Source organism: Morchella importuna (genome assembly GCF_003444635.1).
Source record: "Morchella importuna strain M04M26 chromosome Unknown Morimp01GS045, whole genome shotgun sequence".
Lineage (NCBI taxonomy): Eukaryota > Fungi > Ascomycota > Pezizomycetes > Pezizales > Morchellaceae > Morchella > Morchella importuna.
In genome coordinates, this window is record NW_025763442.1 from 192,880 (window position 1) to 215,492 (window position 22,613).

General features: G+C 46.4%; 5 protein-coding genes across 5 annotated transcripts; 2 read left to right on the forward strand and 3 right to left on the reverse strand.

Moving 5' to 3' along the window:
- Positions 1–689: 689 nt before the first annotated feature.
- LAJ45_10402 (uncharacterized protein) lies at positions 690–1,734 on the reverse strand (the record flags this gene model as incomplete). Its single annotated transcript, XM_046119927.1, has 4 exons — positions 690–793; positions 1,082–1,184; positions 1,253–1,537; positions 1,597–1,734. 4 exons carry the CDS (start codon positions 1,732–1,734, stop codon positions 690–692), a joined length of 630 nt encoding a protein of 209 aa, XP_045966905.1.
- Positions 1,735–2,828: 1,094 nt separating this feature from the next.
- LAJ45_10403 (uncharacterized protein) lies at positions 2,829–6,025 on the forward strand (the record flags this gene model as incomplete). Its single annotated transcript, XM_046119928.1, has 4 exons — positions 2,829–2,954; positions 3,034–3,393; positions 3,461–4,306; positions 4,367–6,025. 4 exons carry the CDS (start codon positions 2,829–2,831, stop codon positions 6,023–6,025), a joined length of 2,991 nt encoding a protein of 996 aa, XP_045966906.1.
- Positions 6,026–7,702: 1,677 nt separating this feature from the next.
- LAJ45_10404 (uncharacterized protein) lies at positions 7,703–8,260 on the reverse strand (the record flags this gene model as incomplete). The annotated part of the gene is made up of 1 exon (XM_046119929.1): positions 7,703–8,260. The coding sequence occupies one exon, from the start codon at positions 8,258–8,260 to the stop codon at positions 7,703–7,705; it is 558 nt and encodes a 185-aa protein (XP_045966907.1).
- A 671-nt stretch (positions 8,261–8,931) lies between these two features.
- Positions 8,932–12,818, reverse strand: LAJ45_10405 (uncharacterized protein; the record flags this gene model as incomplete). The annotated part of the gene is made up of 4 exons (XM_046119930.1): positions 8,932–8,958; positions 9,020–11,516; positions 11,570–12,410; positions 12,575–12,818. 4 exons carry the CDS (start codon positions 12,816–12,818, stop codon positions 8,932–8,934), a joined length of 3,609 nt encoding a protein of 1,202 aa, XP_045966908.1.
- Positions 12,819–14,787: 1,969 nt separating this feature from the next.
- On the forward strand, positions 14,788–21,316 carry LAJ45_10406 (uncharacterized protein; the record flags this gene model as incomplete). The annotated part of the gene is made up of 14 exons (XM_046119931.1): positions 14,788–14,949; positions 15,010–16,453; positions 16,509–17,854; positions 17,918–18,032; positions 18,098–18,303; positions 18,375–19,011; positions 19,151–19,458; positions 19,731–19,853; positions 19,908–20,008; positions 20,060–20,480; positions 20,536–20,557; positions 20,645–20,732; positions 20,785–20,855; positions 20,925–21,316. 14 exons carry the CDS (start codon positions 14,788–14,790, stop codon positions 21,314–21,316), a joined length of 5,436 nt encoding a protein of 1,811 aa, XP_045966909.1.
- Between the last annotated feature and the right edge of the window lie 1,297 nt (positions 21,317–22,613).

A 22,613-nucleotide genomic window follows, 5' to 3' on the forward strand; every position in this document is an offset into this window, starting at 1 on the left:
CATTAGTAATAATTCAAAAAACCCAGAGCTTAGTAATTTATATGAGAATATATCCCCCATTATTTATCCTGAATACAAACTCTATATGCCGACTTACCCTAAGGTCTACTTTTAGGTATAAACATGAGAGCTCGAGCCTTTAATTGTCTTCACAATCCGAGCCGGCTCGTGCCCATCACTATTTTTGTTATTGTCCTCATTGTCCATAAGCTAGGTTAGGGTTCCAGTCCTGTTGGTAGTGTCAGGTATAATTTTGGACAGGTTGGGGCTTCAGAAGCCGGAGTGATATATATAAGATGGCATATGAAATGACACAGAGATACAGTTACCCGGGTAGAAATCCGTCTAACCTCCGGTGTACGGCACCTCGACGTAGTTTGTGCTTGCTATGTAGTGCAGGTTTTGTTAACCACACCCTCTCTAGTGCCGGAGCAAAGAATACATGTAGGAACATCGATTCCCCAACCCCCCTGCTTCCACCCTTACAGCAGAGGATAACTAAATCGAGCCTGATCATTTCCTTCCGCTTCACCACCGTCCACACCCACCACACCACTCAGCTGGTGTGATGGCCTTTTCTTACCACAATCGTATCCAACGACCCTCTCACGAATCCTTCTGGCTTTTACAAATGCTCTTCCTAGGAGTTGCTATATTAAGAGGCCAAGCTTTACGCTGACGATAGCTCTTTAGAATCCCATTGCCCTCGAGTTGCGGTGGTTCATCGAATACTGTGGTCTTTCCTTCAAGAGAGAGCTGATTGATACCCTACAAACAAGTAGGGCTTCGCTTCCTGGCATTCCAAATAATAGGATATAACCTGCGTCAGTCGGTATATTGGAAATAAGGCTAGACCCGTCTCCGCAAAGGGATAGAATATGTTCATAGACCATCACTCGATCACGTGAGAGGGTCTGTGCTGAAACTGACAGCTGACAAATGGCAGAAAAACACGTCTATAATCTCTACGTATATATGCACCGTACCCATCTTACCTAGTCCTTCATCCCCCAAAAAAGAAAAATGGCAAAAAATACATGCTAGGTATACTACCTCCATGGCCGGACCTAAATCTACCTACCAAAGTCGTCAACTTCGCCAGCCATAAGCTTCGCATGCATCCGTCTCCGCTTCTCAATCCTCTCCTGTGCGCCGCGGCGTTCCTCTCTCAGTTGCTGATAGATCTGTCGGGAGGAACTAGATTAGCGACCCCACGCGCTGGCAGGATCCGAGCAAGAAAAAAAGGACATACCCAGAACCATGCAAGAACTTCTATAAACGCCCACGTGAAGACCAGACTGTTCTTCAGCGGGTGACTGGCCGCGGTGTTCCCACGCCCGGGCCGAAAAATATATGTGTATCCCGTGACGCAGGCAAAAAAAGTCATGCGAACTGGTGACTGCGCATCCCAGTAACCGCGCGATACCTCCTCCATTGAGGACACGGCGAATAAATCGGAGAGGCCGGAGAGGATGAACATCAGTCCGAGGACTGAACTGGCAAGTGGATTATCATAGAAAGATTCCGTGGGTTGTGACTGTAGTTGATATGTTAAAAAAAGTGGAAAGGGCGGAGAATTGGGCCATAGCTACTAACAAGGCCGACGGCTTCGCCGAGGAGGAAAATAATGGGCTGCTCGGTGAGGCGTTTGGGGGTTAGGATAAGGAGAGTACCGAGAAAGATGTGGGCAGCCGTGAGCAAGCGGATCAAGGTATAACCACTGAAAATAGCCATGGCTGAGGTCTTTGGTTGTGGTTGTTTAATTGAGCGATAAATTCGAACTCTTGAGGATGACCTGGAGCTCTCTCCTTTATTAGAAGTCCACTTCCTTGAGGACAGAGCCGCCCTTAGGCCTACAGTTACCCGGTTTTTCAGCTTATTCTGGTATTAGTCACTGCATGATGTAGTAATCGCACTAGTACCTACAGCGTACATACTAACGGTCTCTTAACCAACATCGTTGGATAGAGACCGTAGAGTACAATGTGTAAGACAGCGGAGCTGCGTTGCGTCTCTCAGATTGATAGTGAATTATGCACTCCCATTGGGTCAACGACTAACCACTTTCTTAAATATTTGAATCCAATATGCAATGCGATTTACAGTGTTGGGGAACGATCAGAACATAGGATTTATCTGATATACCCCATTTTTACAAAACCACACTACGCTCGCTTTTACATCTCGGTATTAACTCAATTTGGTAGTGGTAGCAATTTTAGAAGTATTACAGCACTCATATACTCACGTCACTATCTGGTTAGTCTCAGAGACCCCCGGAACTTCTGGAATATTGCATATATATTGATGATCGATCGACTAGATCTGGTTGTCGATATATTCCTGCGAGATACTTTACCGAGGAATATGTATTAAACATATACTCTGTCTATAATATTTCACCGGTATTTCCTTCAAATTCCTTCCTCAATGTGGAGATATCTCTCTCCCGATTTAGCAGGGATACATGTACTCGTGTTTTCACAGCGTTTGTGAACACAACCGGCATTACATACACACAAAAAATAGCCAAGACAACCTTTTTGTATGGCATGCAATAGCGGTGGTGTTCACAAACGCTATGAATAGACGAGTATGTAAGATCAATTGAGCTGTAACCTTCGAGAACACATGGGTTACCCGGCTCCACCTCTCCCATATTCTCCCCACTCTCGAATTAAGACCACGATATCCTTAACAACCCCCCAACAGATTTATCTATCTCCACGTCACAAGGAAATTGATACTTCTTATCCATTAATGCTTCGATCTATTTTCTTGTACATACATTGACTTCAAATTCCAACTAAACATATCCGCTTTCAGCAATGTCTCTCCGCCAGGACCGCAAGAACCAGCTCGTACATGATGCGCTTGATGCAGGAGCTTACAAGCAGGCATTACAGCTCTGCAACAAACGCATCAAAAAAGGCGAGAAGAATGATTATCTTTTTGTAATTCCCTCTTATCCATAAATGAAAATAGCTATTCCGCATGTACTTATGTCTCATACTGACCTCCGTCTGAGCCTAGGCCATCAAAGCCCTTATTTTAACTCTCATTAAAACCGGTCCATCCTACGAAGAGGCTCTCGCTATCGCCAAGCAACTCTCGGCAAAAACTCCTCCAATCGATTCCATCGAGGTACTGACCACAACCACTAAAGTATGGTCGATGCTAGGCTCGGAGCATGCCGGTGAGGTGGCCAAGATGTGGGAGCGTTCTGTTAAGGCACATCCCGGAGATGAGGCTCTAACACGAGAATGGCTATGGGGAACTGTACGAATTCTTGATTGGAGAGGCGCCCAAAAAGCTGCTATGGCACTCCAGAAAAATTACCCCAAAAGGAGAGAGTATTGGTTTTGGGCTGTCCTAACATGTCTGCTATTACATGTTTGTGCTCCTCCTGTTCCCGGAAACTAAACCAGCTTGAGAGAATGTACTGATACTTTCACTTCAGAACTCACTTCCGGATTCAGCAGTGGACAAAAAGTTGTTCGGTCAGCTTGCGTATAGGATGATTTCGAAGTCGCGAACGGATACACCTACCGATACTACCGTGGTACTTCCCCGAGCCATTCAAACATCGCAAGAAGTCGGACTCTACCTCGAGGTCCTCCCTTATGTAGCACCAGATTCTGCAACAGCTACAAAAGAGGCACTCGAGCTCTTGAGTTCTTCAAATCTTGGTGTTGATTCTAAGATTGGGTCTGGAGATTGGTGGGGTCTCGTTAGACGGCAATTGGATTTGCTGGAGGAGAGCGGCAATTGGATGGAAGTGTGGAAGGCCTGTGAGGACCTTCTGCATGGGGTTGAAGTAAAGGCCAAAGAATCAGCAGCAGCAAAAACAAATGGCGAGGCAGATGCAAGCGAAGTAGCGAAGAAGAATGATGGAGCTAGAATTCCTGAAGCTGAGGGTGAGACAAAGGGTCGCGGGGACGATTGGAGGGTTTGGGAAGGGTTCGTCAAGGCCGCGGGCGAGCTTTACAACCAAGAAAACAAGGATCAGGGTAACAAAGCACTTGAGGTTATTCTGCAACACAGGGAAACCGCAAAGGCGGGTACATCAAGAAATGCAGATCTTGCATTGGTAAAATTTGCGTCACTGTTTCATGATCACCATGAGGGGCCGGAAGGTACTCCCACATTGCTGGAGGCATGTAAAGAGTATTTTACACGAACTGGAACAAAGAGCTGTTGTTTCGAGGATTTGCAGAATTATCTTGAGATGCTGGAGATGAGTGAGAAGAAGGAGTTTTTGGGATTTGTGGAGAAGCATATCGAGGATATGGATGCCGACGATGAGGTACTTGAAAGGAGCTTGCAGATTTTAAGTTATCAATCACTGACAGATGGCTTCTACCAGAAATCAAAGATTTCCAAGACCGCTGCCCAGATCAACCATCACAAATTTGTCTACCTTCTCACCATTTCCCCCCTTACTATCACTGCCACCTCTACTTCCTCGGAAGAGGAGGTAATCCCCAAACTCAATGATTTCATTACATCATCCCTCAAGATTTATGTCGGTGCCCTCCCACTTGGCTCTGCACTACTTGATACAGACAACCAATATGGCGATGATGCCGCCCTTCTCTCTATTATGGGTCTCGTCCGCTTGCATCTCTTGCACTCTTCCATCACATCCTCCTCTACTTCAATCACAGCACAGGCGCCTCTCTATCAGGCTTTGATAATTCTCGAAGCTATTGTTTCCAAGAGTAAACATAATTACCAAGCCCTGCTCCTTCTCGTCCGGCTATACCTTCTACTCGGAGCAGCATCCCTCGCAGTTGAAATCTACCCCCGTCTTAATATTAAGCAGATTCAGAACGATACGCTCTCCCATTTCCTTCTCACCCGGATCAGTACAATTCTGCCTGCTGAGAAGAAGGTTGGGGCGATTCTCAATGATGCCGGGAGAATATATGAAAGTAGCTCCTCACAAACACCAAACATGCTTGTTCTCGCCTTTGAGCGCGGAGGCTATGCACAAATGATGGGTTTTATCGAGTTCAGCGAACGCGTTGCCGGCTCTGTCTGTCGCTCAATGTGGGAGATTGAGCGCCGCCGCCTTGATCGCCTGGGACCACAACAGACCAATAAGATCGATGACTTGGAGACTCTCGATACTGTACTCAAGGATGACGCTGTCGTCTGGGATAACCGTGACTTTGGTGTCCTTGTAAACTGTGAGACAGAACACCCTCCGAGTATCCCGGCCGCAGAAGAAGGCGGTGAAGCTACAAAGGTACAAAAGAAGCGTTTCGAAGAACTCTTCCGAACTAGTGCCCCACCAGGCGAGAACTGGGTCAAGGCCTTTGCGGTAGTAGAGAAATTAGTTGTCTACTGTAAAGCCGTTATAACCGTCACCCACGATCTCCCGGCCCCCGGCCCGCTCTCTCTACAACCCGAAAACTGTACTTCCATCCTAAAAAAGATCCAAGCTGATCCCGAAACCACCATCGAATTCACCGAACCCGAGCGGGACTACATCGAGTTTGCCTGCCTCCTCACAGCCATGATCCAAGCTGCCATTGCAAAAGATGGCGTTACCATAATCTCCTCCGCCGAGAAAGCACAGTCATGGCTTAGCTCCCACACCCCCAGCCCTGACAGCGTCCCCAGCGGCGAACCAGAATGGAACACACTTCACGCCATGCACCTATATATCGACGCGGCCATCCTCGTCGGAGCCTTCGTGGCCCCTACGCTGCAATCCCCGCTGCACAAGCAGCTGCATAAAACCATCAGGCCGGCCATCACGTCTCTCATTGCCGCTGCCACCGCCTTCCATAACGCTTTACTTGCAGCAGCATCAAAGATTTCCAAGGCAATCGTGGACGAGGATGGCAGCGACAAGGAGCAGGAACTAGTCGACCGCGTGCTCGAATTGGAACAAGGTAATGTTGGGCGCGCCTTGAGAGATATGTCAATTTTCGGGGGCGTAGAGAAGGTGGTGGAGGGAGTCAGGAAGATTAGAAGGGATGTTGCGCGCGCAGTTGATGGGGGAAGGAAAAAATAAGTTTGGTTTGTAGACTATAGAATATTTGTAATATTGTTTTTCTTTCCATTATTGGTAGTTATTGTTATCGGGTTCAGGGTAACATAGCTTTTTTGTTGGGTTGGTCAAAAAAAGTTTCTGATCCTTTTCGATAAAATGCTTTTTTGCTTTCTTTTCATGCGAGTTATACATTGTATACATTCGCTCAGATAAACAAAAAAAGTGATTTCTGTTTTCTCGTGCTTCGCACTAACTGTAAGCGGTTGATTGTGGGGGACCGGCATCACCAGATGTCACTCGTTGCCAACACTGCAAGATTAGACACCCTGCAATACATCCTGAACAATAATAAATTAAACCTAAACGACCCAAAAACAGTGCAAAAAAACCTCATGACTATTAAAAGGGCCACTTCAAGTGTGAAATGATATTCTCCTTCATGAGAACTGTCGAGTGATATTTCATGATGTGAGGATGATTGATTGACTGATAATTCATTCATGTATGCAGCCCGCAGGCTATGACACATGATGTGAGCTTGTTGATTTTTTTTTTTTTTTCGTCGTCAATTACGCGGCCCAAGGTCTAAGTTTCTACCGTCTTTCTACCATTGTGCGGGCCGCCCCTGGATGGCCGAGTGGGTAGGCTTCCAGGTGGCCGAGTTCTCCCAATGAGGAAATTTTCCAAGGGTAGAAGAGGTCGAAGGTTCAAATTCTGTAGGGGTGGTGACCCAGGGGATATTAATCGTGGGTTCTTTTCCTGGCTTGGCATGTGGGATGGTTTCTGCTCCTGGGGAGAGTTTTCCATGTACCCGGCGCCCAAATGGGGCATGCGGGCTGGTGATGGAGTGTGGCTAGGTATGAGTGCTGGCCTTGAGCCGGTTGGGGTATTCCATATCCTGCTGAAAGGAGCGACTAGTAGGCATAAAGGGTGAAACCCTGTACTTGTGCTGTAGATTGAGTGCTCCGCCATAACTGAAAGGTTGCATGCGAGTATGAATTAAACAAAAAAAAAACCATCGTGCGGGCCAAGATACCATGTGAATGTAGGCACAAGACGTAACGCCCAGGGAAAGCTCCCCTACCAAGTTAGCGCGGCCTCTGTGTGAAGACATAAGCCTACTCCTCTATATATTTCTTCCTTTCCCTCTCTTCACTCCCCTTCCACTTCCATCCCACAGTCTAACCCCCACATATCCCGAACAGAGTAGAGAAGAACAGACGAACGGCGAGGTTTCTTTCAAGGCTTCAAGGAATGCTAATTTCAACCAATTAGCCCTTGGAAGGAACCTCTCGACTCTTGGGTGCTGGCCGAGGGGTTGATGGACCGTTCACCTTTATTCCTCTACTTTGTCTTTCTAGCCTCGTCTTTCGAGTTGTGGTCGCTAGGGAGGAGGGTTACATCAAAGTTGGGATGAGGTTTTCAACAGCCAATGCTGGTCTGTCGAAAACACTCTTTGGTTCACAAAATTAATTAAGACTAGACCACGAGATATCGCCCTGATCGAAGGACTGCCGGAAACATTATTTAAAAAAGACTGCTATTCTTCAGCTGGCTACTAAACAGAGCAAACAAAAAATACTCTAGAATATTAATGTATTATCCACGACAATCCAAACCAACCACTACATCAACTCCAACCGCAAATTTTACATAACCTAGGAAAAGAAAAGACCATTAGCTCCGTATACATGCCACCTACGAGATCTCAATCTTTCTCCCCATCACCACCTCCCTTTTCGGCACCACAACCCTCAAAACCCCATCCTCCAAACTCGCCTTCACACTCTCCACCTCCACCTGCCCAGGAAACAAAAAGCTCCTCTGGAATTCACCAACCGACCGCTCCGCCACCCAATATTTCACCCCGGAATTCTCTTTCTCCTTCATAGACTCGTCCTTCTTCACCACCTGCTTCCCCTTACCCTCTTGCTTGTCGTTCTCTTTATTCTCCCCCGCCTCGACATCACCAGCCGGGGTCGAATGCGCCCTTCGCTCAATCCGCCCTCTGATGAGCAGCGTGTTATCGTCCGTAAACTCGATATTCACATGCGACTTATTCTCCAACCCAGGCAGCTCGCCCTCGAGCACGAATGCGGCGTCAGTCTCGTGCACGTCGAAGTTTGGTGTGAAAGCTCGGCGGTTCGTGGGTGTAGAAGCACGCTGGTTGTGGTTGGAGGAATGGCTGGTTAAGCCATCGAGGAGGCGGAAGATGTCGTTGGCGGAGGTGGGGTGGTAGTGAGAGAAGAGAGGCATTTTTTTGGTTTGTGTGTTTGGGTGCTTGTGTTTGAGGAGATAGTTTTTTGGTATTGTGTGTTCGAGAGGATTAACTGTATGGTGTTTTATAGGGATATTCGCGATAACTCGAGTAATATAGCTTCGATTTTTTTTTGAGACGCGAGAGGTTTTAAAGACACGCTCTTTTGAAGATAGGTGTTTAGGAATTCGTGTAAAGCTTCGTTGATTTCTGATCCGAGGAGAAAACAGCCTTCAGTCGAGGACACGACGGCATACTTATATAGACGCTGTGCATGACGATAATGGCGATATCTTGAATGCTCCGGATATCACTCGGGCCCCCAGAACCTTCCCGAGTGATGTGGCATGATGGTGGGATTCTAGATGGTTCCAGAACATTAAGGGTTAGGGTTTCTTAAAGGACAATTATCACCATCATGGAAGGTTGTAGAAGCATCGGCCGTTCTTTCAATTACTTTTTTGGGCATAGATCACGTATAGGCTTGCATACAAGAGTAAGAAAGAACAAGAAAACTAATGCAGAAAGAAATCACATGAAAAATAAAAAAAATGTTGCAAGAATTAGAGTACAATTTTTAACCCTCGCTCAAGATCATGAATACCTAGTTAAAACTATAACCCTTCCACCTCCGCCCGCCCCCACTCTACTTAGCGGGTGTTGTATCTATCTAGTATGCAACCCGACTCCTCATGTCCTATCGCCCAAATGGTTAGTGATGATGCTAGAAGCAGTACAGCGGAGAATGGGGTACTTACTGCGATCTTTCGCTCAACCTCCCTTATGCTCCTGTCCAATTCCTGTGCAATTACCGCCTTCTTGTCTCGGCTTAATAATGTGTATCGCTCGCAAAGATCGCCGTCCACAACACCCTTTACAGGGACGTAGTAGCTTCGGTAGATCAAGTGGTCTCTCCCGGCTAACGGCGCATCCTCCGTCCTCATGTGCTGCTCAAGCGTCTGGAAAAAGTCCACGTCCTCTCTGCTCACAAATGGGACCATGAGACCAATTGTACCCTGAAGACCCGTCCAGACTAGCGTGTCCTTTCCTCCCGCAACGAGCTGCGCTTTCTGAATGGATGTTGGGATGTCCTGTGTGTAGAAGTGGCACACCAATGCTAACCGGTTAGGAGCGCCCTGGAGATACGACCGTTCATGGATGAGATGACCGCCGGCAGGGTCCTCGTCACTCTCGTCTGATGCCTTTTGAGGGCATCGTACGATCCACAGATTCCCGAACTTATCACCACCGCAGACGGTCTCGTAGTCGATCATTGTGGTGGTGGAGGTCCAGCGCGCGACCATGTCATCGACAAAGGGGATGAGCCGGTTATCTTGGTATTTATAGACAACGTATATGACACTTTCCTGTATATCGCTGACAATGATACGGGATCCCTGGGTCTGGAGACCTGTGATCAAATTGGGCGCGACTTGCCCCTGCGCCTTGCGGAGAAGTTGCTTCATTCCCAAGTCGAAGATTTTGAGATCACGTCCGATACCTGCCAGGAGACGGCCTTGGAAGCCGAGCAGTGCAAGGGGTGGCTCGTCCACCTTGGTCTTATGAATGAACTCGAGCTCACGCCCATTGTCAATAAAGCGGTAGATATGGATGTAGCCGTTTGTTGATGACCTGGGAGAGAGCTTGGTGTCCTTACCCGTCCCAACCACAAGGAAAACCTCATCTTCTTGGCTAGCGAAGGATACAGCCGCTATGGAAAACGCTGCTTCATTCTCTTCGAGCTCGATTGTTTGAAGGGTCTCTTTTCCGAGCGGATCAACAATAGTGATGCATGATGCCCAATGACCCTCGCCCTTTGGATTCCCGAATTCGGCTGGTGAGAGCTCGGTAGACTCGCCATTTTGAGCGCCTGAAAGCAATTTTTGCTTGGTTGCTACAGATAGCGTATTGGCATCCGCACAGATGACGTAAAACAAAGGCTGGTCGGGATGCTTAAGCATTTTTCTTGGGGTATAAGGGAGCGGTATGCTTTCTTGTTGAAGATTGTCTGTGAGTTTCTCAATCGTGAAAATTCTGAGATTCTGCCCCTGGATGCCAACCATCCCCTCCGGACATTGTTCACTACTAAAGGTCCAGCCCCACTCTAACATTGGGTATGTCAGCGGTGTAAGCATGAACTGTCCTCGTCCATCATTGTATCCCAACCACGGCCGGCTACTCAAGGCCAACACTGCTGGCTGCCCTTGTGCGATCACTTTGAATATCTTCACCGGCCGAGGTCCCAAAAATCGTGTTCGGGTATCCGTCAGCTCCCCGGTCACGGTATCTAAAACTGTCCGAAGGTACACCCCGCTGTATAGACCGATATGCAGGTATAAAGTGGAACTCTTAGATGTTTCTGCGGCACTGTCGGGCATTGCCATGATGCATAGAGATGATGGCGCGGATGTCAAGGCTTGCACGGATTTTGATTCGAGTGTTGTATCAGGATCCAGGGAGAGAATTCTTACTGTCGAGTCGTCACATCCTACTGCCAAAAACGAGCTTCGAACTCGACCTTCTGGGACATCACCAAGGGAGAGACAAGTTACCGTGCCAGTCATCTCTTTCTTCTCTTCATACTCTGCGAGTTGACCGTCAGAGTCCATTTCAAAGTACACAATTTCACCACTTGATAAGGCAACTGCGACCTGTCGAGCATTCGTAGAGGCGGCTACGATTGACCTATGTTGTGGTGCAGGCCACTCATTGACTCTTCGGTCTGCCCTTATATGTCTAATACCCTTCGGGTGGACCTGGAGTAAAGCATCATCACCAAGCTGCTGGACTGCCAATGTCGGTGCCGAAGACAGGAATCCTGTGTCTGTGACTTCCTCTACCGTTTCACCAATGCTGAGGACTAAAGTACCGTTCGTAAAGGAAAGCACAATGTATGCATCAAACTCGTCTCCGTTGGTCAATTTGGTGGTCCATACAGCACTCGGAACACCTGGTAGCTCCGAGGATACAATCTCTGTAGTCTCAAGCCCGTGTTTAAGAATACGGAATGTTGAACGTGGTCCTGTTCCGCAAACGGTGTAGATTTGTGGCGCATCCTCGTCTGTTAAATTGGCAATTTTAGAGTCAACCACTGGGTTCATGCTGTCGATAGCTTCTACGAGTGACAAGTTCTCGGGCGCGCGAGGGTGGAAATATATCGGTGTGTACTCGTCCAAAGAATCAGGGGAGAAGTTCTCGCTTGAGAACTCGGCTTCCTCGTCGTCATCTCCGAGCTTCTCGAATTGATAGAAGTGGCTAGTAGGAACGTTAGCATTTGAGGGTGTAGACCAGAACTGGATTTGACTCACTGATTTCCGCCCTCCGATGCTACAAACAAGAACCCACTCTTGAGGATGAGTAAACTTGTTGCAAGCGGCACGGTATCGAAATACTTCACCTTGATCCTTGAAACGCCCACATCATCCTCGTAATCCAAGGTAACTTTTAACAGGTCTCCATCCTCCGTCTGTAACAAAAAGAAAAATGCCCCTCTCATCTTGTGCATGACTCCTGAAACGATGGACCTCTTTCTACTCGGATCTTCGCATGCTCCACGCCGTCTTGGTATTGGGACCCTGTGGGACGATCTTCCCATGTGTCGGTAGTAAATATTATCCTCCGCACAAACCAACACCCCCGACGGCCCATCGGTGCCTCCCGGGACCTGGAACAAGATATTTGCGCTCCTGTCCACAGGATCTGACCATTTCCTGACAACGTGATTGAGACCCAAATCCAGTTCATAATAAACAAGCATCTTCTCGATCTGATCATATGCCACCCCTGTTGCGTCCTGGTCGCTCTCCCCATAATCCACTTCCAGAGCGGCAAATACCGGATTTTCGTACCCGACGTCTAGAGCTACCAGTGCGAACACAAGACAATGCGGCTTGTGCGCTTCAAGTGGACTCGAGATAGTCAACTCTGCTTGCGCGTTTCGGTTAAGTACGTAGACCAGCTTGTTCTTCTCCACGGACGAGATCAAACATGCACGACCTTTCGGGTCGCACGCGAGGAATTGACCAGGGATGACGCGACGGACACCAGATTTACCGAAAGTCTCGAGATGCAGGCGGTGGAATTTGTTGGCGGCAGGTTGGTATTCGAGAATGGTGATACGGCCAGAATCCGAACCGACGATGATATAGTCTAAGAAGCCGTTGTGTTAGCGCGCCTATCCAGAGCAGTCGTGTCCATTACACGTTTTCCCTCTCTATCTTCCTCGTTGAGACGCGCTGATCTTATGTCGCTTTCAAAAATCACTAAGCTGCAGAGGTAAAAGAAGAATAAGGTAGAGCCGCAAAGAAACATACCTTTTGAGCTTCCTGCCAACCTAAATGCAGCCAAACATCGGATGATTCCAAATACGTCATGTGTGAGGACTGAGTGGACCTTTCCTTGCGTCGGATCTGGCCGTAGCAAGGACAGTCGCGAGCCCTGAGCTACAATGATCTCCTGCTGCTTCTTCCCGCTGAAGGCGCCCAATATTGCTTGGGTGATTGACGACGGCTGCAGAACCGTCAGCGAGTACAGGAACATATTCGAGTTCCCCGACATGATGGGAGGAAGGTTGGGCCACGAGGAGGCTCAGATAAACTATCTAGGTATCAGGATGATTTTGAGAAGTCGAATTGAGTGCTTTGGGGAAGAGGTTGATGACTGAGTGTTTTGTGAGAGGAGGAAAGAAGCTGTCGTTGCTACGCAAACCAAATGAAGTTACCCGGATTATATCATGAACGAATCACAGGTACGCACTCGTATTGAAGAAATACAAATATATTGCGGAATATTAATATATTTTGATACGAAGGCAGATGATAGTTCCAATATATTCAAGTCCCAGTAGCCCCGCTCAGTATAGAACTGGTTGTGCATGAATAGGTCAATAGGAGCAGATTCATACTGGGTTAGGGTTAGGGTTTATGGCTAAGGTGTTTGAGTGGGAGCGACTGGATAGTGGTTTCGTTATACATGTACTTGCCAAATTCTTCTTTGTGTCCGGCTATTTCTTCCTCATCAGGATATATTGGAGTGATACATCTTCAGACGAAGTAGCGGTCCTAAAACTTCGTGAACTGTGTCGCTATTAAGAAGGATAGGTTTTCTAGACACAATCTACAAGAAACATTCCGGCAAGTATATCTACTTGTAAGATTCACCACTCCCTCTATATATTTGTAAGTTACATCTAGGTCTTGATTCTTTAAGTAAGCTATATCTAGTTGATACTATATCGGAAGTGGATGTATTAAGCTAGTTAAGCCTAGCCATCAAGTGTAAGGCAGTCGTGGTTTCCTTAGCTACTCAGATCGTCTAAAACTTGAGAGAATTCGGGGCAAACTGGGAATATATCGAGCGTGAGTTGAACCTACATATGCTGCTAGGTCTATTTCTTATATACCGCATATGCTAGTGTAATCATACGATTGGTCCCACGGATAAATACATTCTTTATTCTTTATAATTTATTCGGGAATAATGGAAGCCTTCCCGTGGATATTTTTGAAGGTTTGTAGGCGTCCAAATGTGGTCTGTAGATCCCCCAGGGGGTGTCTACAGAGTTGTTGTGAGCCCTTTCTATGCAAGATCTGTAATTTATCTTCAAGGCTTCAAGTTTAAACACCTTCAGAATATCCACGGGAAGGCTTCCAATGTCTTGCCCCGAATGTCGGAGACGGAAGGGTTGCCTGTGAAATTGTATAAAGTTGCCTGTATGAGTTTGGTGCAATACGAGTACACATTTTTATGTACATAATATATAGTTATGCACCACCAGTCAATTGAAATTTTGAGTATATGTATTGGCTGATAATTATGCGATCTTATGAATCATGTCCTTAAGTACATTTATGTACATATAGCTATATGTAGTGTGTATATATATGCAGTCTTTAGAATAAGATATATATGATAAAGAGTCCTATTTAGTTAAAGCGCCTCCCGGACTGGAAATTTTCATTAAAGAAATAAAGAAATTTAGAAATAGAGTGTCAATAAACCAACTTTCAAGGATGGAAAAACCTAGCTATGGTGCCCCCAGTCTTAAAGGTGACATGGCGCATACGGAATTGGAACAATCGTGACTCCAAAGGCCAATCAGAAGGTCCGTTTCTAGCCATCTTGGTACCTCACTGCCGGCTGCCACGGCTCAGGTAGGTTTACTTTTTGGGGGTATAAATGGGTAATACTGTTCCACTTTGTTTACTCTTGGCGCCTTTTACATACAAAAACAGCCAATTTCAATCTCTTATAACTTTATGACCATGATAGATATCAAAAATCCGTCAGGTGATTTTGTTCTTCATCATTGCCCCTAACCTTTTTTTTGACCTTTAAGATCAGATAAGACGATGACTAAGTCATGACTAATCAACGGGCTACTGTGAGATTTGGTTCGGGCATTCCACTAAACGCCATCCGGATCCCCGCGTCATAGACTTCCGACCTCAACTTCTCTTTGAGCTTTCATTCACAAGATATACCTCCTATTCCAACTATATACACAAATACTTTCTTTATACCAACGATGTCGGAGCCCGATGAAGCAAAAGAACTTCGTCTATGTAACAACGTAGAGCTCAAGATTGCGCTCGCTGAAAGTGATGATAAGCTCCAGCGTCTTCTCAACCTTTACCTCGCCCCTCTATTGTTGAAGCTAGCCAGCCCGCATGTCAACGTCAGGAATAAAGTCTGCGATCTTTTACTTATGAGCTCCTGTGAATCAGCATCTAACACAAAAAAAAACTAGGTGATTTCAATCTGCCAGCATGTTAATACTCGTATTAAATCGCCCACATTCCTCCTTCCTGTCGCCGCACTATTGGGGCAATTCAAGGATCCGGAAATTGGCGGGAAGTATCCTCTGATTCGGAACTTTGATTTGATGTATGTCCAGACAGGAATAGAGCGTCTTCCAGTGGCTGAACGGCTAGCATTACTACCTCCTTTGCTGAAAGACATTTCGAAGCATGATAACCATGTCCACCAACGTGCCCTATTCAATATCCTTTTAAAGATATTGCCGTTCTTTGAACCACCTCCTAGAGGGACCAATGAAGACACCGCTTTAAGAGTGACACTTGGATTCGCAGAAAACCCCGAAGACGCAGCATGGGTGGCGGGCTGGATCTCAAAACTGATGCTGCTTAACCTATCTGTCTTTTCTACACCCCAAGCCCAGCAGTCAGGAACCCAAAGATCGTCCTGTCCGGGTTTATCCCCAGATGATTTTGAATTTCTCACTCTAGGTGGCAAGAGGGAGACCTTTACCCCGTTTTCAGTGCTTGCGGATATAAAAAAGTCCGTGCTTAAATTTTTGGCGTCAGGTGCATTTATAGGTGGAGAAAGATTCTTCCCCACTCTTATCGGTGCTTCCGATAGTAATTCAGCTGTTTCGGGGCCTGCCGAAGACATCTACAAAAGGTCACTCCCAGCCGTTTCTCTAGATGATCAAGACGTTGTGGCAAAGCTTTACACTCTCTATTTCGGGTCACCAACGACTGGCATGCCCGCAGTCAAGGTTGTTCTTCAAGCGCGGATAGTTGCTTTGCTGGCAAAAAGTTCAACTGCGGTAGAAATCAAATGGAAGAAGGAAATTATACGCATTGTTGAAAGTGCGCTAGAAACCGATTATCTCAGGTTGCGACAGGCTGCCTTTGGTTTTGTCAACTGGGCCTCCCGTATAGGCGGAGAAGAAGTCATGGTTGCTGTTGCGGGGGAGGTAGTAGAGAAGGTGCGGTACTGGATTTTAAGCACTGATTCTGAAGATAATGGCATTGGCAATAATAATGGAACCGTGGATGAGATAAGGGGGTACGCTTATGAATCGCTCGGACTTCTCGCCAAGCGTTCACCCAGAATCGTGATCGAGCCAGAGTGGAAAATTTTGAAATTTCTTTTTGGAAGATTGAGAGACGAACACGTTGGGAGTGTAGGAGTATCAGTTGAGGGGGCGCTATCGACGCTTCTGCCAGTTATTGCAAGGGCAAATATGGACAGAGATACTGAATATGGTCTGGAAGAACTTATTGTGGATCAAATGATCGCAAAGAAAGGCCGTAGCACGCGGTTCTCTGCGGTTAGGTATGCCAATAGAACCTTGGAATTTGGGAATGTTGTAGGGAGGTGGGCCAATCTGTTGGCCATTGGGAGAAAAGGGGAAAGAGGGGAGGTAGTTGAAGAGGCCAAGAAAGGTATGTAATTTTGGTAAACCTGCACCTGGAATACTGAATTAAGGTGTCTTTACAGGACTTCATCCATACTATTACCGCCTTCTCAATCCAGAGGAGAAGCACCCTGCATACAAACCCCAAACTTCAGATGAAATGGAAGTTGATGTCGACAATCAGAGGGCGTCCAACAAAAAAGACAAATTTGCATTTCCATCTTTTTCCACTATCCTTGAGTACTTTTTCAACACCCAGCATAATGCTATCACTTGGGGGCTAGATGATCTCCTAGTCGCAAAATCTATGCCAGTAGAAGTCTTTTCCACCGCCCTGGCATTTGTTCGTAGAGTAGCGTTCATGGAGGCGCTCGATGGCGAAGAAATACTTGTCGATGAAGATTGGGAACGCAAACTTGATACTGCCGTAGAGAGGGATGATAAGGTCCGTGAAAAACTACAAGTGTATTTCCGCCGCCTGTCTAAGGAGAAACCGGACACACTCGAGCAATTCATGCGCGTTGCATGGGAAGGGATGGTATACGGAGGTACCGGTGTTGAAGGTGTCAGAGATGTTTGGGTGGAACTTGTAGGCGTTGTTCCAAATTTCATGTTGGAAGAGTTTTCTAGCAAAGTTGGAGTGTTACGGAGGTGTGCCTTCACTGGAACGAAGCCCGAAGGTCGTGCAACCGCTGCGCGTGCTTTGGGACTTCTGGGGAGCCACCCTACAGTTGACCAGTCAGTATTAAAAGTACTGCTCTCCGAAATGGCGGATGGTGCAGAGAGCTGGGAGAAGGCCGGTGGGCAGGGGCTTAACCGTGTCCATGGTGGCATCCTGGTACTGGGGTATCTTCTTGCGCGGCTAAGCTTGCGTGGAAGGCTAGACGTCCTGGACCCCGAGACAACCACGCGTTGTATCGATGTAATAATCGCTGTACTACTAGAAGCCAGAGACCAGATGGTACTTGATGCGGCGATAACCGCATTTTCGGAAATCTGTATTTTTGGGGTTTTGAGTGGTAATAGGCTTGAAAAGTCAAAATCCGACAAGATCCTAGAGCGATTAGGGGAGTTGGGGAAAAAAGGGAAAGAGAAGGCTATCCTTACGTTGGGATACTTTTCTATCATCTTTCATGATATAGAAGTGGCCGAAAGTTCAGTTGGAGAAGGGAAAGGCGATAATACGGTTAAAAATATATTGGAAACGCTGTTCAGTCTACACGAAAATCGACAAATTGAGGTAAACTTTGCGACTGGCGAGGCAGTGGCGAGTGTAGCGGGTGGATGGGGGAGTAAAGGTGTTAAGGCGAAGGTTGATCTCGATGGCTTTCAGGATTCAATAGTACGTGGGAAGGACACGACCAGGTTGAAAACGGTTGTGGCAAGGGTTTTGGGTTTCGTCAAAGAGACCAAGCCCGCCTTGAGAAAGGTGAGTTGTTATTCCATCTGACTTAAGGAAACATATGTAGCGTTGCTAATATTGGTTATACAGGCAACCTGCGTCTGGATGCTTAGCTTACTGGAATTTCTTGGTGAATCCGCAGAGGTGCAGTCCAAGCTTGGCGAGATGCAGAGAGCATTCAGGGGGTTTCTTGTGGACAGAGATGGTAGCTTATTTACCCTAACCCTAATCGCGAGTGATATATTGTGATTCTAATTTCGATCGTTCTAGACTTGGTACAAGAAACGGCCGCCAGAGGGTTAACAATGGTTTATGAGCGCGGCGACAGTTCGACAAAAGATGAACTTGTTAAAAATCTCATTTCAAGTTTTACTGGTGAGAAGCGTACATTGACTGGGAATGTCTCTGCGGATACAGAGTTATTTGAACCGGGTGCGCTTCCCACTGGGGATGGAAGCATTAGCACATATAAAGATGTTTGTGGATTCTCAAGTCTTTCCCTTCTATATAGATTTGAGTTAGGACTGACGGTCACATTGGTGAACAGATCATGTCCCTCGCCTCTGAAGTCGGTGATCCTAGTCTTGTTTATAAATTTATGTCACTCGCGCGACACAACTCCCTCTGGTCCTCTCGTGCGGCATTCGGCCGTTTTGGGCTTGGTTCAATTTTGTCCTCATCCGATGTTCTTAAACACAACCCAAAGCTATACCCAAAGCTATACAGATACCGATTTGACCCAAATCCTAACGTTGCGAAGAGTATGGAAGATATTTGGAAGAGCCTGGTGGGGAGTGACGAGAGAGAGGTATTGGAGGTATGGTTTGAGACAATAATCGAGGATCTACTTGATCAAGCCTTAGGGAGAGAGTGGAGAACAAGGGAGAGTTGCTGCAATGCCATCGGGGAGCTAGTTCAAGGTAGAGGTGTTGAAAAATATGCCAAATATCTGGAGCGGATCTGGGCAGTTGCATTCAAAGTCCTCGACGATGTGAAGGAATCGGTTCGGACCGCTGCGATGAAGCTTTGTCGTGTTTTGACAGCGGCAATGATCAAAATTGTTGATGTCAATGCGGGCTCTTCGCCAAAAGATGCTGAAACAGTCTTGAAGAGTTTAATGCCGTTTTTAATGGGTTCTTCCGGACTAGAGGCAGAAGCGAAGGAAGTGCAGATATTTGCCTTGCGTGAGCCACAGACCCCCTTGAAATTTACACTAAATATTTCTTTATGTAGTGAATGCATAAGTCCATTCTCGCTGCACATGAATTATAACCTCTAAAAGACATACAGTGGCGAAGGCTCAACTAACTGGGATGGATACAGGCACTCTCCTACAGCTCGTAAAAACAGGCGGGAAAGCGGTATTACCCTATGTTCCGAGCTTAGTTGACAAATTTGTTGCGCTTCTTAGTTCGCTAGAGCCTGAAGTCGTCAATTACCTTCACTTGAATGCGGAAAAATATAACACCACTGGCGACGACATCGATCGTATGCGCTTGAGTAATGTCCGCGGTTCGCCAATGATGGATGCCATTGAGCGTTGTTTAGATTTATTAGACGGCGAGACTATGAAAACATTCATCCCACAGCTCCAGAAGACTGTTCGGAAGGCGTTGGGGTTACCATCAAAGGTAGGACAAACATTTATGGTTCATCTGATTTTTTTTCCTTACCACGTGCCTCCTTTCCCTGTGGTGTCTTGTACCACGAGCCGTGTTTTCAATCTAGAAACACGGGCCAGGGATTGAGAATCAGGGGCGTTTGTGACATTCCCGCACCTCCCACCACAACTTCGTATATATCACGTGACATGCAACATCGGTGAAACGATCAATCACGGGTCCTATATCGATCTAAAAGTAGACTCAAAGACCTGAGACTGACGCTATAATCGTTTGTCTAGGTTGGCTGCAGTCGCATCATCGTAACCCTGGTTGTTCGTCATGGGTTTATATCTAAACCATATGCGGACGATTTATTGAAAACTATTCAATCCTCACTACAAGACCGGAATGAAACAGTCATGGTAAGCTATGCTAGTGCCGCTGGCTATCTTTGTAGAATCGCTAGCGATGAGAAGATTTTGGGTCTTGTGTCATATGCGAGAAAATTATATTTTGAAGGTGAAGATGAAAAGCCTCGGGCTCTGGCAGGGGAAATTGTGTACGCAATCTGTAAACAGTAAGTCCCTCTGTGAGCTAGGAATTTTCATATAGTCGCTTACTTATCTAGTGCTACCGACCGATTCAATGCGTTGGCCGTCGATGTGCTTCCTTTCATTTTTGTTGGCAAGCATGATCCAGAGAAGTCGGTCAACGAGGTGTTTGGAAAAGCATGGTCTGAGAATACCGGAGGAACAGGTGCCATTAAGCTTTACCTGGCAGAGATTATTGATATGACAAAGACACATCTCACCTCCCAGCGCTGGGCCATCAAACAGACCGCGGCTTTGAGTTTGGCAGACGCTTGCAAATCTATCGGAAATGACTTGTCAGCGGAACAGCTACACCTATTATGGCCGGTGCTCCTTTCAGCAACAAGTGGCAAAAGTTGGGACGGGAAAGAAGCTGTGCTGGAAGCCCTCGTCTTATTAGCTATTAATGGGAAAGCCCATTTCGGCAAAAATGAAGAGAAGCTGATGGAGCTTAGAAAGGTAACCTACACTAATTTTGTAGTATTGTGTTTGTTGCTAATTATCATCTTTCAAGATTGTCTTGAGAGAGGCTAAACGTAATAATCCTATTTATCGAAGCTCCGCCCTGAAGAGTCTTGGAAGTTTGGCAGACGGTTTTGATCAGCTCGACTTATTTGAAGAAGCTCATGATATTGTTAACTCTTCTGTCTCAAAAGACAATGAAGATGATATGGATATCGATGCACCTGATGGCCGATCCATCAAGGTAATGTAGGTATTAGTCGTGATCTAAAGTGTACCTCGACGCTAACGGACCTTCCAGACAACAAGTGACTATTATCAATGGACTTTTGGCGTTATCTTATGCTTTTCAGCCGAAGCATAATAAATCAGGTGAATTACACCCCTCTTTACATAAGGTTAAGTAATTTCACACGTGTTTAAATATTAACCCTGTACCAGCGGCGAAAACGGAGAGTGAGGTCATCCAGATCCTAGACCTTGTGGACGAGTGTACTGCTGGTGCCAATTATGAGGTGAAGACATGTGGAGCAGAATGCATCGAACACATAATCGGGAAGTTATCGTCGGTGACCCTCACTCTTGACGACAAAATCTGGGATACCCTGCTCGGGAGGATTTGGCCCAGGATCCAAGAGAATTCTACGGATCGAGGACACGAAAGTGTGAGACTCAAGTCTGCAAGTGCCATTGTGGATTTACTCAACCTCAAGGGGCATGGAAGTATCTGGGGTAAGATTCGGGAAGATCTTCGGGAGATCTTAGCGGAAGAACGGTCATCGGTAGTCCTGCAAATTATGGAGCCAGCGGTTACACGTTTCCTCCTTCAGTAACCGAGTTTTGAGAATATCAGACGCCAATTCAGGGAGGGGTCAAAATGGGAGCGGCCGCGAAGAGCTGTGATTACACCCAACAAAAAGAAATGATTTTACTCTGTATTCTACAACGTGCCTTAAAAATACTTATCCTAGTGCCACTGGTTAATTGGTCCTTGAAGGAATTTGCAGAGATTGACCAATCACCAAGTTTAATATTAGCGTTTTTGACAACCACTTTTTTTTCTCCGACGCTCAAGACCGCCCCTCCCTTGGGTTTGGAACGTGCCTGCCAAGATGGGCGTGAACAGGAAGAATTAGGCTAGATTCTGGAATCCCGCTGGTGTTAGTGGATGGCGTATGGTTTAAGTCTGCATGACCATCGCATGGGGAGCACCCTTGAACCCTTGTATCCTCGATCGATCCAGTGCACGGTATCTTTGTTTGTTGCCTACGGTTACCCCACGAAAACGCATGTGTAACCAGCCAGCTTTTATTCCTCAAGATCATCCGCGGTCACACTAGGATTCTGGCTTGTCTGTGCAGCTTGCCTGACCGCAAGGTAAGAGAGCTCACATTTCCTGTCTCGCATGTACACGCACTAGCTATTACTGCGGCGATTTCCACCGGGGGCGCGCCCGTCCACAAGTTTAAGGAGCGAGTGTATTGTAGGATACCAGTTACTGGGCTAGGCTATCTTTGTTTTTTTTTATTGTTACTTCTTTCCGAATGCTCTCTTGAATTGTGTCTTGTATCTTTGATGTAGATGGGGACGCAGGCGCAGTCTTGTGGATAAGAGGTTCAAGATATCCCCTGATTATAGTAAGTACGGTGCTGATAAATTAGTTAAGGGGACGCACTTCCGTCTTTTCACCTCTACTTCACATTGACTTTGACACATTTGTCTCTTGTTACAATTGTTCAACACAAATAACTCGATCACTTTGATAAAGTAGTTGCCCTCTTCCATCTTAAAGCGCAGTTTTGAATTTGACGTTTGACTTGGCCTATTCTTTCTTTCCTTTCTTTTCTTTCTTTCTTATCTAGCACGGGATATCTTCGGGGGGTTTGCTGGTTATTTCATTATCATTACTATTACTTGCAGGGGAGCTTTTACCTTTTTTTTTTCTTTTCTTTCTTTCTTTTCTATCTGGGAAGTGGGACTTTTCTTCACTGGAATAATTCGGTCATCAATTTCCTTGAAAATCTTCAACTTTTGTGACGCAAATATCTTATCCTTCGTCTATATTCATCCCTCTATCGCCCTTGAGAACTGCTACAACTGCTGGCCTATTAATCCAGTTTGTCTTCCAAA